This window comes from Gossypium hirsutum, chromosome A01 (genome assembly GCF_007990345.1).
Source record: "Gossypium hirsutum isolate 1008001.06 chromosome A01, Gossypium_hirsutum_v2.1, whole genome shotgun sequence".
In the NCBI taxonomy this organism is placed as follows: Eukaryota; Viridiplantae; Streptophyta; class Magnoliopsida; order Malvales; family Malvaceae; genus Gossypium; species Gossypium hirsutum.
This window is the reverse complement of record NC_053424.1, coordinates 110,222,682-110,236,895: the sequence shown is the minus strand read 5'-3', so window position 1 is coordinate 110,236,895 and position 14,214 is coordinate 110,222,682. Positions and strand designations below refer to the sequence as shown.

Below are 14,214 nucleotides of genomic sequence, written 5' to 3'. Positions count from 1 at the left end.
CGAATCAAATTGATTTAATACGGTTCAGTAATAATCGATTTCTTATGTCTATTGATTCGGTTTTAATTCAGAAAATAAAAATTTTGAATAAAAAAACCGAAAAAATGAAACCGATCTCACTAGGAGTTGTCATTAAATTTAAATAATAATTTTTTTTTTGTTTTTTAAAAAATTTCTTAAGGCAAAGGCAGATCGTTATTGAAGCCATGGTGAGATTTTGGGAAATTCTCATGAAGCCCCTTATTATACCTCCTAAATTTTTTGAAAATTTTAATGATTCATTCAAAATGTTGTGAAGTCTTGTTAAGCAGCTTAAAATTTGTAAAAAAATTAATTAGACCCTAAAAATTTTTAAAAATTTTCATTAAGCCCTTTAAAAGTTTTGAAACTTCAATTAAACCCTTCAAAACTTAAAACTCACCGTAAATAATAATTAAATTTAGCAATAAATAAAATATTAATTCATTAACAAAAAAGTCATGGTTTAATTATCAATTGCACCACCCATTGTTCCTAGCCTTTGAATGTCAATTGTGGCCTTCGTCTCTACATATTCCACATTGAGTTGGTCGCCTCACCACCCTAGAGTCTTGTTAATTATGGTTAACCTTTCGGATCTTTATGTAATTCTAGATTCAAAAGTAATTATATGTTGAAAAAAAGAGTCAAAGTATACTTAGAATTTTAGATAGTTACAATAATAAATCATCAATACTCTAGTACTTGAATATATATTCATATGAGTTCGTAAGTTGAAGAAGACCTTTATCAATTTAAGTCAAAATGCTCCTCAAAGATCTACACACTTTTTATAAAACAATCTCAACTCAAACTACAAAACTTTGATTAGGTGATTCAATTGCACTTTGAGATATACGAGTTAATAAAACAAAATTGCACGCTAGTAAGTAGTGTTGCAATGACTTATCTGCTAGCAACATTTTTTCAACTATATATAACATGCAAGCTCTGGCATATCAATTAATCTCATTAGGAGTGGCATGGGCATATGATAGTGGTTTAGTGAATGGTTTCAACTATGTGAACTTTATAAGTGATTATTCTATATGGAAACTGTGCCCAATAATTTATAATATGATGAGAATAAGTAGAATGAACTCATTATCATTATTAATTGTTAGTTGATTGAAGGGTCTATTATTAAAGTTATAACTTTTAAGCGTTATTGTCACTTTATCACATGAAAAATGAAAGAGTTTCCATCTTTCAACTAAAGTGGCAAATAACCCTTGCACAATTCTAAAAGTCGCACATTTCTAGTATTCCTTTGTAATTTGTCTTCTATTTGCTCGTACAGAGCATCAAATTTCTATTGATGGCAGACCTGAAGATTTAAGGTTAACTAAAAAGTTTAGGTTGAGAAATTTAGGTGCAAAATAAGGGAGTGGGATATATATATAGGGTGCCCCTTGATAACCATGGTATGGGCAAAGCTAGGAATTTTGAGTTGGGAGCCAAGATTAAATTAAAATTTTTGGAGAGGCAAAAGTTAAATATTTTATGTTAAAATGGTTTAAATCAAATTATTAATTTTTAGAGGATTAAAATTTAATTACAAGATTAAAAATAATTAAATTAAAGTATTAGTTTCAAAAGGGACCTAAAGAGCAATTATATCATTTAACCAAGGGGCCAAGGCTCCACCAATGGATGTTGAGGTCGCATTGAATTAAATTGGGTGATTTGATCTATGAACAATATTTTAGGTCTAATTTCGACATCCACGAATGTTAAAAGTCTAGATTTATTTAAAAAAAACACATAATGAAATATAACAAAACAATATTTTGAAATATATAAAACAAAAGACATAGTGGAAAAATCTCATTGTAATTTCTCTAAAGGATTAATATGTCATTTGGTACTTGAATTCAGTTTTAATGTATAATTTGGTATTTAGATGAAATGTCACCAATTGCCTTGATAAATATTTGACACGCCTACTCTAGTAAAAAAATATAAGTACTTAGCTGGGATAAGAACTAGTTCAAGTATCAAATTAAATATTGAAACCAAACTCAAATACATAATTGAAACAAAAAAAAAATTATGTATCAAATCGAATATTAAAAGCAAACTTAAGTACCAAATACTATATTAACCATTCTGTAAACTAAATATGATAAATCTCTAAATCAAAGAGAGAATGGTGGGCATGGCTTAGCTTTGGTTACAAATGACTGATTACAATTTTCTTGGTTATCAAGAATGATAAATAAGCAGCAGGGCAGAGGTAATTGAAGATACTGAAAAAGAGAGGGCTAAGCCATGCAGTGGCCGACTGATGATGCCTTTGCCAAATGGATTTTCTTTGATGCTTCGAATCCGCTTTTGGCCCAAAAGAGAAGAAGACATCAAATCTGTTTCCAAATCCTTTTCTACTGTGCTTTTTTAATTGTCCATGCTTTGCCCACGTCATATAACTCATATATTTTAATTTGTCTTAATATAAGATATCTTTTTAAAAAATTCAAATGCTGTCGCAAATTTTAGATTATCTAATAAAGAGATCATAATAAGACACCCTATATTACAAGATGATCAAAATATTGAAATTTAAATATTGTAAAGTAATTTCAAAAAATAGCATTACAAGTCAATGAATTAAACAACTCTTTAGAGATTTCTGTATATTATAATAATATTTAGGTTTAATGTTTACTTTGGCTTTCGAATTATATATATTTTCTTGCTTTGGTGTTTTTTTTCTTCTCACTTTGATACTTAAAACTATATTTTATTATTCAAATTAGCCCACAACGTTAAAAAAATAAAGACTAACATATAATGTTATTAGAATACATCACGTCAGTCTTCTTTTTTTATTTTTTAATATTATCTATATTATATTAATTAAAATGTTAAAAATTTTATATATAATACATAAATAATTCAAATTTTTTAAAAAAATCAAAATTAAAATAATTTTTTTAAATAAAATTTTCTAAAATTAAAATATATATATATAAACGCAAATTTTAGAACATCATAATAATATATAAAAATTGAAAAAAGTATTTAAATTTTAGAAATTTTCAAAAATATATATTCTACACTAGTTGTAATAAATTTTAATTTTTTTTAAAAAGTTCTATATTCTAAAAATGAATAAAAAAATTTCAAAAAGTAGAAAGAGTTTAACTTATTGTCTAGAAATTGAAAAAAAAATTAATTCAAAATTTTAAAACTTAAAAAAAATCAAAATATATAACTGTAGATTTTTTTATTTTTTTTAAAAAATTGCAAAACATTAAATTTTTTTAAAAATTATGAAAATTTAAAAATATTTAAAAGTTAAAAAAAACCGGTCAATGCTGATCAATAATGGTCAACCTTGATCAACAATCAGTTAAAGTCAAAGTATTTTTAAAATATTTAATTTTTAATATTTTTTCTATTTTTGAATTTAAATTTATTTCTTATCAATTTTAATAAATCTTTTGGAGCGTGACCCATTTTAATTAGTGGATTTCTCACATGATATATTTTAATAGTTGCTACATGGTAATCGATTTTTTTTTAAACTCCGTTATAAAATATGTACTGAACCGTAATAGAAGATAATTTTAAGTATTAAAGTAAGATAAAAATAATTATTATTTTATTAAAAAGTAAAATATAAGTAATTTTCTAACATTATATAATAATATAGGTTGGGGTATTTTTTTTTCACCCGATGTGATAGAATCCGGTAATATTATAATTATTTGGAAATTGGGAAATACCAAATTCCAATTGAAGTCACGAAGCACAAGCTACAGCACAGCCCACATGTCACAATGTCACTCAAATCCACCCTTTTTAAGCCAAATCGGCCGCTTACTCCTTTCTTCTTCTTATTACTTTTATCAATCTTCTCTCCTTCCTCCCATTTTCTAATAAGACACACACCTCTTCACATATAACATGCTTTTAGCAATGGAATATTCATCCTTTTCCTAACTACAGCTCTACGACTTCATTTTGAATTTTATTTCTGTTTGGAGACAAGCAGATAAAATTCAACAATGGCGGTGGAGGTAAGATGTTGCGGAACCGATTTCATTATTCACATACTCATAATACTATTGTTGGTGTTGTTCGCTGGGATGATGTCCGGCCTTACTTTAGGCCTTATGTCCTTGAGTCTTGTTGATCTTGAGGTTCTTGCCAAGTCTGGTACTCCCACTCATCGTAAACATGCCGGTATTTCTTCATTTCCTATTTTAAAATGCGTTTCTATTTGTATTCAATAACAATGATTTATTTTAATTTATGAGAACGAATCATTAATGGAATCATAGAATGTTTATTTCTTGATTATTTAGCTTGTTCATTGAAATTTGTAGTCCACAGTTTTTTTTTTTTCCTAAAAATACTTCAAAGTTTGAAGGATAGACTTGGAAATCACATGACAAAGCTAAGTGATGATTAATGAAATTTTTGACATATTTTGCTTTGTATGATGGATGTTCAATAGTCAGAGTCAATGCTCTGCCAATGCTAACTTTATCACTTATTCACTCGTTCCAACAGCAAAGATATTGCCGGTTGTCAAAAACCAGCATTTGTTGCTTTGTACGCTACTTCTATGCAATGCCGCTGCAATGGAGGTATATTATTATAAATACATCTTCAACAGGTGATCCAGCTTCTTGATTTTGGAACCCTTTTTTTTGTTACTTTTATTCAGGCACTTCCCATTTTCCTTGATGGTCTGGTCACAGCATGGGGTGCTATCCTAATTTCGGTTACCTTGATTCTTGTGTTTGGTGAGGTGAGAATCCACTTTGATTAGATTACTCACTTTTGATGAACCTGGAACATGAGATTTTCCATAAGGTCCCCATACTTGGTTTAACAATTGTTTCGTGGTCTCCGGCATAAATTTGTTCTTGGAAGCGCAGATAATACCACAAGCTGTTTGTTCTCGATACGGTTTGGCAATTGGTGCAACAGTGGCTCCTATTGTTCAAGTTCTTGTTTGGATCTGTTTTCCTGTTGCCTACCCAATAAGCAAGGTGATGAGTGTTGCGATAATTCCTCGTATGCCATTTTAACTATGAGAGTGACAATCAAGCTTGTAATTCCTGCAAATAGCTCTCTTGACTGATCTTAAGTGATTTTCAGCTGTTGGACTTTCTTCTAGGCCATAGACATGTTGCACTTTTCCGGAGAGCTGAGTTGAAAACACTAGTAAATTTGCATGGCAATGAGGTGTGCTTTAACTGCTTTCTTAGTATCTTATTTGATATACTATAGGTACATTACCTTGTTTTGGAATTCAGTTGTTATTAACTTGGTTGTCATTTATCCCATCAATACTTGCTTTAAGAGAATCTGCTTTCTTTCATCATAACTTTGAGATTTATGATCCTTTATTAGGCCGGAAAAGGTGGAGAACTGACGCATGATGAGACAACAATTATTGCTGGAGCACTTGAGCTTACTGAGAAAACTGCTAAAGATGCCATGACGCCCATATCTGAAACATTTGCAATTGATATTAATGCCAAGTTCGACAGGTATGATTTTCTGCAAATCACCAACAAAGATAGATATATAGCAATTGCATCTCTTTTTCGACTTTGATTGCAAGTATAATTACATCTATGGACAGGGAATTAATGAGTTTAGTTTTGGAGAAAGGGCATAGCAGAGTACCAGTTTATTATGAGCAGCCTACAAACATTATTGGAGTCATTTTGGTAATCATTTTCTTTGGATACAAATTATTTTCAGCTCTTTCTAAGTGTTCCCTTTAACATGAATATGTCGTAAGCCCCTTTTTGGTACTTAATAAGCTTTTTCATATCCCTTAGGTTATTATTTTTCTAATTTTTGAGGGCTGATTGTGTTTTATTAAGTCATTTATCTTTTTAATCTTCAAGGTCAAGAATTTATTGACAATCCACCCTGAAGATGAAGTGCCTGTGAAAAGGGTTACTATACGAAGGATTCCAAGGTATCTTTTACTTAATGAACTCCAGAAAAAATAGACATATTCTGCAAAAACATTCACAATCTATCCCTTTTACTCATTGGTTGATAATAATATATATGTTTGCATGTTATAGGATTCAAGAGGCGTTGCCATTATATGATATATTAAATGAATTTCAAAAGGGTCATAGCCACATGGCCGTTATTGTAAGACGATGTGACAAGACAGAGCAGTCGCCATCTACTAACTCTGCCAAGGGTAAGTATTAGCCACTGGCATTTTTTTCCCCAAATTTTCACTCGTACGATGACTTAGCAGTCCATAGGGACATTTATAAAGCAATTTTTGCCACTTCAAAACAGGTCCCTTGCCGGAAGTGAAAGTCGACATTGATGGCGAGAAACATCCTCGAGAGAGTGCTTTAAGACGAAAGCATTCATTTAAGAAATGGAAGAGCCTTCCCGTCACTAGTAATTCTTTTAAAAGTGGTTCTCGGAGCAGGAAGTGGACAAAAGGTTTGAATTCAGACATCCTACATCTAAATGGCAATCCACTCCCAACACACTCTGAAGAAGAGGCTGTTGGCATAATAACAATGGAAGATGTCATTGAAGAGCTTTTACAGGTACCATTACCTCTTACCATATTTACCAAACTTGATTCCATTTTTGTCGACAGTACCTCACACATTTGCTTTAAAAATATGACCTTGGCCAGGAAGAGATCTTTGACGAGACAGATCATCATTACGAGGACTGATGACCATGTCAGACGTCTGGATCAGTGGTGGTATAAAATGAGATGAAAGAAGGAAAAGCTCAATATAGGCTTATGATGAATCAGCACCATGGGACAAGAAATAAGAAACTAGTAGTGTACATTAATTGTCAAGTACTCACTTCACTTGTCATGTTTACTTCTTTTCTGATCTTTCCTCTTATTTTTCCTATTTCTAGCTTTTTCTTCAGATTTGTGCTTCCTACTGTGCCTTTTATTTGATCTCTCAGGGTGGTCCTTTTCGTTCTTTCCATGTTCATGGGGATCTGAATCAGAAGAAGATTCATCAGACTTCAGGGAAGAAGGCTTTTCAGGACCCAACTTGACACGATCATCCATTCCAGTTCAGCTTGTTGACGGCTTCGCTAGGGACGCGGAATTTGTAGGTAGATAAGGTCTAGTTTCATCCATCCTAGAACCTATAGAACCTCGACTGCACTTCGCCCTGTCATCCTAAAATCGGTTTAACCATTGAACTTTTTACTGATAAAAATCTAAATCAACATATATAGCCTACGTGAGGGGTGACTTCACATGCAAAGAGACTCATCATGTGAATCCACTAATTCTCCCCCAACATAACAACTTTTTGTATAAATGTGGTACAAACCTTGACTAAAGAAATTCATCGATCTCATTGTCTCTTAGACCTTCATGTTCCCTTGAATAACTACCCTCTGCTACTGCTTTGCTTGATGAGCATGAAGAACTAACATTGCTCTCATGCCTCCTATTTCTGCTTCTATAAGGGATGCTAATATCCACATCAGTTCTGCTATTCCCACTATGGTCATTTGATCTTGACTTTAGCCTATCATTTAGTTCCATCTCCTTTTGTCGAACTCGCCACATCTCATTCACTTCAACACCTCTATTTGCTGAAAAAGAGGGGAGAAGAAACATATCCAGATAATTTACACACATTAGCATCAAAATGTAAAAGTTAAAAAATTCATTTATAGGGGATTCGTCATTATTCTTGAAGCACATGTTTCCAACATTTTGTCCGATACATTCAACATTATAACTGATCTTACTGTAAACCAAGCACAGTTGCGGCGAGGAACCGTGAATTTGGGCGACCCCTCACTTTAGGGTGCTGAAGAAAAACATGGATGCCATCCCTCTCTGCTTGTCGTCTACGTTCGGCTGCTTCTTTCAAAAGAATTGCAGCTATTCTGTTTTCTGTGATGCAGAAATAGCATTGTTCATAAACAGATTTCATTAACAGATGCAATTTTTTTTTACCAAGCGGCAATTTACCCATGTCAAAAATTGATCAGATCCAACCAAAAACTATGATCACATGTGCAAATCTTATCCTTTAATTGCTCAAAAAGAAGAAACTCTGATACGTTGGAATGCAATACTAACAGCTCAAACATTAATATAAACAACGTTCATTTGATCTAACTGATGCAGTAGAAATTGATTAACAGAAGACAAGAGAAAGAAGAGGAAGAGAGAAGAAGACACGGAATCCTCAAAAATTTTCCTCCATAATTCATCATTTCCCATGCCTTTCCTGTATATTGGCATAAGGAATGGCGGCGACAAAGAAGTTTGCTACAAGCGGAGCAGTTACAACAGTCCCATAAAACGCCCCGTGTCACTAAAAACACTCATCACCTTAAACGCTCCGTTTAAGATAACCAACTAGAATGCGTTCTCTTTTTTCCATATCCCCCGATTTATCGAACAGAATTCTTAATAAGAAACTGCTTTTTTTTTTAATCCAATGTCGTTTGACACGCTGGCTGTATCACCCTCAATTATGAGTTAATGATCGACTTTAAAAAAAAAATTTGGATGTCGTCACTGTATCAAGCAATACCAATATATATTTTTCGTAAACTAGTAAAAATAAGAGTATTTACTGTAGACAAATAAAGACAAAAAATATATATTTTTTAATGGGTCAAACTAGCGGCATCAGGAAATTTTAAAAAAACAATTTTTTTACGACGAAAGCACTAGTGATATTTAGAAAAAAAACTGTTGTAGAAATAATAATTTGAAGCTTTGATCATTGTTTCTAAAGATTTTGAACCGTTGGAAGATTTAAACCATATAAATCAACGAGAAAAAAGAAATTTCTTCTTTAATGTCGAAATCGACATGAAAAGTCACCGTAAATAACAATATCGGTAACTATTATGTACGATGTCTAGGGTTTTCAATTGAAAATAAAAACAAAACAAAAAAGACACCGCAAAAAGAAAAAAGAAAGAAAGAAAAGAATAACAAAATGGAAAGTAATGTAAATTTTAATGAGAATTTGAACCAAAAAAAGAAAGCATTTAATTCCTCTTATATATATATATTTTACGTCTTGAGTTATAGAAATTAAATACTTCTATTTTTTTTAAATTCTCAAAATTTCTTTATGATAAGGTTTATGTTGAACTGGCCAAGTATCCCATGAAGTAGTAACATCTGGAGGAGACCATTCTTCAAATGGGATAACTTTGTTAAGCTGGCAAAGAAACTTTCAGATTTCTCTATAATGAAAATCAGAATTTCTGATATCATCAGGAAAAATCTTGTAAATCCAAGCAGTAAGAAAAGATCCTAACCGAGTTGATTTTCTACATTGCATGAAATATTGGGGCTTGTAAAAGATAATTATCATATAAAGTCCCGATTTTTCATGATAAGACTGATTTATCATGTTTAGCCATTGTGGTAAAGGATGAAACCAGCTTAGAAAGGTGAAGATATTCTAATGTTCAGGAAATTAGATAGTAAAGGAGATCAGGAACAAGAATTGTATGACAATATGGAAAAGAAGTGTAAGGTACCATAAAAACCATTTTAATTCTTCTGGTTGTTCAACAAATTCAAACTTGATTGGGTGTATAAAAGGATAATCTAGATGTACACCCTATGGCTTGAGAATAAGTCCTCCAAAATTTTTAAAAACCTGAATATGATATTCAAACATCATTTCTTTAGTCTTTTGGTGAAAAGTTTTTTGATGAACAAGGTTCATAACTTTTGGCAGGAATTCTAGGTTGAGGTTAGGAGCAAATGATAAGAGGTATGAAAGGTTGAGGATGAAGAGGCTGGTCTGTACATTATTATAGGTCTGGGCCAAAAAGTTCTTTTGTAAGCAAAGATTTTTTTCTTGGGCCTGGAAAGGAAATCAGCAAGGATGTTTTCCTTTACTTTGATATGCTTAGTATCAAAAGAGAATTTTGAAAACCATTCAGCCCATCTAAGGAGCTAAGGATATGGGACTATCTTTTGTTTGAACTTGAGCATTTGAGGGAAGGATGACATATCCATTTCAACAAGGAAATGATATCCTGCAAGATGAAATTCAAACTTTAAGATAACCTTTTTTAACTGCCAGAATTTTCTTGAAGGTGGAATGATAATGGATTTCTCCTTCTGAAAATCTTCTACCTTTGAATCCACAAAGATGTATTTTGCCTTCTTTTTCTTCAAGTAATATTGCACTCTACTATTTATCATTGGCGTCTGTCTGTAAAACCCTTTTCCCATTGGAAAGAATTTGGAGTAGAGGTAAATCTTGTAGCATTTCTTTAAGCTTTTGTACTGCTCTTGTCTAAGAAGATGACTATGTAGGAGGCTCTTTCTTAAGCATTTTTCTTAGGGGATTAATATACTTAGAAACTTTAGGAATAAAGTCTCTAAGATAATTAACAATCCCTAAGAATTGTTGTACCTTTTTTTAGACAGGTTTTCATTTGGAAACTTAAGAAGCTCTTATGAAATATGAGGCCCTGGAGAGTACTGTCTATCTTTCAACTTCATTCCCATAAATTCAATTTCTGGTTTATTTATTTGCATTTTTTTCTGAAAAAATTATCCTATATTTGAAAATAAGGGATTTGAATTCTTCTAAGAGTCGAGCATGAGATTCTTCTTCTAGGCTATAGAGTAGAACGTCATCAATGTAGATTAAAGTATTTTTCATAAAAGGTTGGAAAATATTTATCATTGCTTTTTGAAACAGTGAAGGAGCAGTCTTTAACCCAAATGGCATAACTTTCCACTGAAAATGTTTGTTAGGAATACAAAACCCTGTTTTGGTTCTATCATCAGGGTGAATTCCTAATTGCCAAAATCTTGCATTGAGATCAAACTTGGAAAATATTCTTGCTTTAGCCAGGCTAGAAAAAAGAGAATTTCTATTTGGCAATAGAAACTTGTCATCTTGAAGGAAATCATTAAGAGGCTAGTAATTGATAACCAGTCTTAATTTTCCTTTGATTTGTTCTGATCTCTTATTCACATAAAAAGCTTCACATGCCTATTGGGAATTTGATGGTTCAATCAGATCTTGTTGTTAAAGTTCTTTGCATTCTTGTTCTGCTAACAATAAATGATCTGGATTCATTCCCATATGGCTAGCTTTTATAAGGTTAATGTCTTCATTTTTCTTAAACGGAAGGGTAATAAAAAATTTAAAATTTTTCCATAAAGGGTTTGACATTTGAGTAGGAATTCTGAATGAGAATTTGCAAAGGAATTTTCTTTTAACTCCTGAATGATTTGAAGAATTTTTTCTAACTAGATAGAAAAAAGCTTGGGTGTAGAGACAAAGGGTTGAAATAGATTTTTGAAACGTAATCCATCAGGAAGGATTCTCGAATATTAGGCCTTTGTGTAGAAGTCAAAACCTACTACAATGTCTTTTCCTGGGAGTTTTGAACCCACTATTGTAGTTCTAACACTACATCTTGGAAAGAACTTAATAGTGATGGGTTTACTGATCAAATGAGTAGCAAAAGGATGATCTGCAGCAGAATTAAAATACCTAACATATGGCTTCCACCAGTCTGGAGGTAACACATCTGGATTCATGATTGTTTCAGCTACTCCAGTACCTATAAAGGCAATTATAGTAATGGGTTTACTATATCTGTCTAAATAGATTTTCACAGGAATATGAGGAACATGTACAATACTACTATGGTTTTTCTAAACTTGGGCTTGCAGTAAATGAACATCTAAATTATCTGATCATGAATCTGAGATTTCATTAGAATGAACAGGAATAGTCCGATTTGAAGGTTCATCTTCAATCAAGCAAACGGACTCTATATCATCTTTCTATTGAATCTTTATTCCTGATTGTTGGATCATCTGTGTAACCTTTTTTGCTTTCTTCTTGCTCTTAGGATAGTTTTTTTGAAAAATGTCCTTTTTGATTACATGGCATCGGTCAGACTTTGTTGTTGATTTTCGCTTCTTTTTGAGATATCTCCATTATGGCTTCTTTCTCCTTTTCCATCTTAAAGAGATTGTGTTCTTTGAAAAAGAATACCTTTTAAAATGTTTCTTCTTCTTAGAACAACAATCTCAAAGCTTGTCTTTGGAGCATTTGTACTTTAGACGAGATTCATCACATGCTCGATCAATTCTTTTATCACCATGGAGATAATCTTTGAATATTTTCCTCCTGTTGCAAATGTCTTCTAAAGCAATAAAGACCTCTTGCTGGATTTCTCCAACTATTAACTGGAGAATGTCTCTATTTTATCTTTGGAGAGCTTGATTAACTGCAACTTAAAGAGGATCTGGAAGAGAGGAAAGAATTACTAGCTTTAAATTTGAATTTAGGCCTAAAGTATGAAATAATTTTATCATTATGTTAAAGTGCTTTACCAGATCTCTTCTGCTATATGAACAGCATTTTCTTTTGTAAAACTCTCTTCTTTTGAGGGTTAAAAGATCATATAGATTTCTCACAAAGTGATGTTAAATAATTCGAATTGGTTGGGCAAGATCTTGAAGAACCAGGAATTGCATTTGTTCTTGTTGACTAATAGAATTCCACCAATCTCGTAATATTCCAGTAAATCTAAATACAAGCTCCATGAGGATATTGTAATTACTTTTTTCAGTAAACTTGCGAGTTTCAAGCCAAGAATGAAATTCTTGAATTTTATCTGGCCATTTTTCTTGTGGAATGTCATCAAGAGTAAAGTTGGTTCTTCCAATGGAAGTTGTTTGTATAGAGCGTTGTTGTGATGAAGATGATTCTGGTGCTTCTGGCATATCTTCATCATCTGATTGTTCCACTTTTGAATGAGTTTGTAAAACCTTTGAAAGACTTTCTTCCTCCGATTGACTTTCTGATGAAGATTTTGATGATGAACTAGAATCTGACCAATCAGTATCTGATTATTTTTCTTGAAGCTGTAAAGCTGAAATCTTTGGAATCACCGATTCTTTATAGTCCTTTAAAAAAATTTTCAAAGGATTTTGATTTTGTTGGATCATTAAGGACTTAGAAGCTTGTTTTGGAGGAGGTGCCTTTGGAGGTGAATTGTCAACAATTGGTCTTTTGCAAAGTTTGATTTCTTCTTCCTTCTCAGCTATGCCAGATTCTTCAGTAGTTTTTTTCTTTTTCTTTTCAGCTTCTTTTCTTTTAATTTCTAGAAATACTTCATAAGTTCTTGGCTTGGTTCTTTTTGGAAATTTTGGGAAGGAAATACCAACTCCTTCAGCTGGAAGAGGATTCTTTTGTCGAATTGAAGGAAATAGCTCAATTATATCTGATCTTAGAGATAGTACTGGAATTTTCCCAGTTTCTTGGAGTGTCTTGATTTGTTCTTTGAGATTTTGTATTTCTTTTTCTCTTTGTGCTAAATGAGAAAAGAAATCTTGACCTGGCACGGCTGGTTCTTGTGCCACAACATCTAACCTTTTTTGCAACAGATTAATAATGTCTTTCACCATCTTTGTATTGTCATCAACTTTGGCTTCAACAGTTAAAATTTTTGAATCAATCTTTTTCAAAGCATGATTTTGGGCTAAAGCATTCTCAGTTTGCCAGTTGAGAGTGGCTTCTACAACACTTATCTTTGTCGGTGCACCAGAAATATCTGTTTGAATTTTTGAGGGAATTTTTGGTGCATGGGTGTAATTTTTCTCATTGTATTCATCAAGAGGTGGAAACTCCTTATCATATAATGTTTTTTCAGAAGGTTGCAACGCACATACAGCAGAAGTTGTTTTTTGTTCAGGCAAAGGATTTTTCTGAACCCATTTGTTGAGTTTTTTGTAACATGGTTGAGAAAAAGGTTTTAGTTTTCCTTGGAGAATGATATTTTGTGGTTTAGATGGTTTCTAATTTTGAGGAGGAGGTTTGCAAGGTTTTAGAGAAACTTTTTGAACTGGTGATGGTAAATTAGCTGAATAATCTACAAGATAAATAAATTTACCATTATCCTTATCAAGTGGTCCGATGTTTGGATCTCCCTCCATCCATCTTTTGTAAAATTATGACTGAGTGGACTTTTTGTTCTTCTTTTTTCATGGTTTTGAGGCGGAATTGTCCATACCATCAATCCATGCACTAATTCTACCACCAGCACATAATTCATATGAACAATGTAGATCCCGCAAACAATGTCCAATATTCTCATCTTTAAACATATACAAAGGTTTTCCATCAGCAGAAAAACTTTTTATAATGTTTTTTTCTAGACCGGGATCACAAAGGGCACAGCAACATT

The 14,214-nt window shown here is 32.2% G+C and overlaps 2 protein-coding genes and 1 pseudogene across 3 annotated transcripts in view; 2 read left to right on the top strand and 1 right to left on the bottom strand.

The window, feature by feature from the left end:
- The window catches only part of LOC107925432 (putative branched-chain-amino-acid aminotransferase 7), a 50,051-nt gene that overhangs the window by 12,354 nt on the left and 23,483 nt on the right, over window positions 1-14,214 (top strand). The gene's annotated exons all lie outside the window — the stretch shown is intronic.
- On the top strand, window positions 3,905-6,911 carry LOC107925429 (DUF21 domain-containing protein At2g14520). Its single transcript, XM_016856090.2, has 11 exons — window positions 3,905-4,206; window positions 4,537-4,613; window positions 4,694-4,777; window positions 4,908-5,021; window positions 5,131-5,217; window positions 5,386-5,525; window positions 5,621-5,708; window positions 5,892-5,965; window positions 6,078-6,202; window positions 6,307-6,569; window positions 6,662-6,911. Exons 1-11 carry the CDS (start codon window positions 4,029-4,031, stop codon window positions 6,701-6,703), a joined length of 1,272 nt encoding a protein of 423 aa, XP_016711579.2. The 5' UTR covers window positions 3,905-4,028; the 3' UTR covers window positions 6,704-6,911.
- Window positions 6,748-8,303, bottom strand: LOC107925434 (protein FAM133-like; annotated as a pseudogene).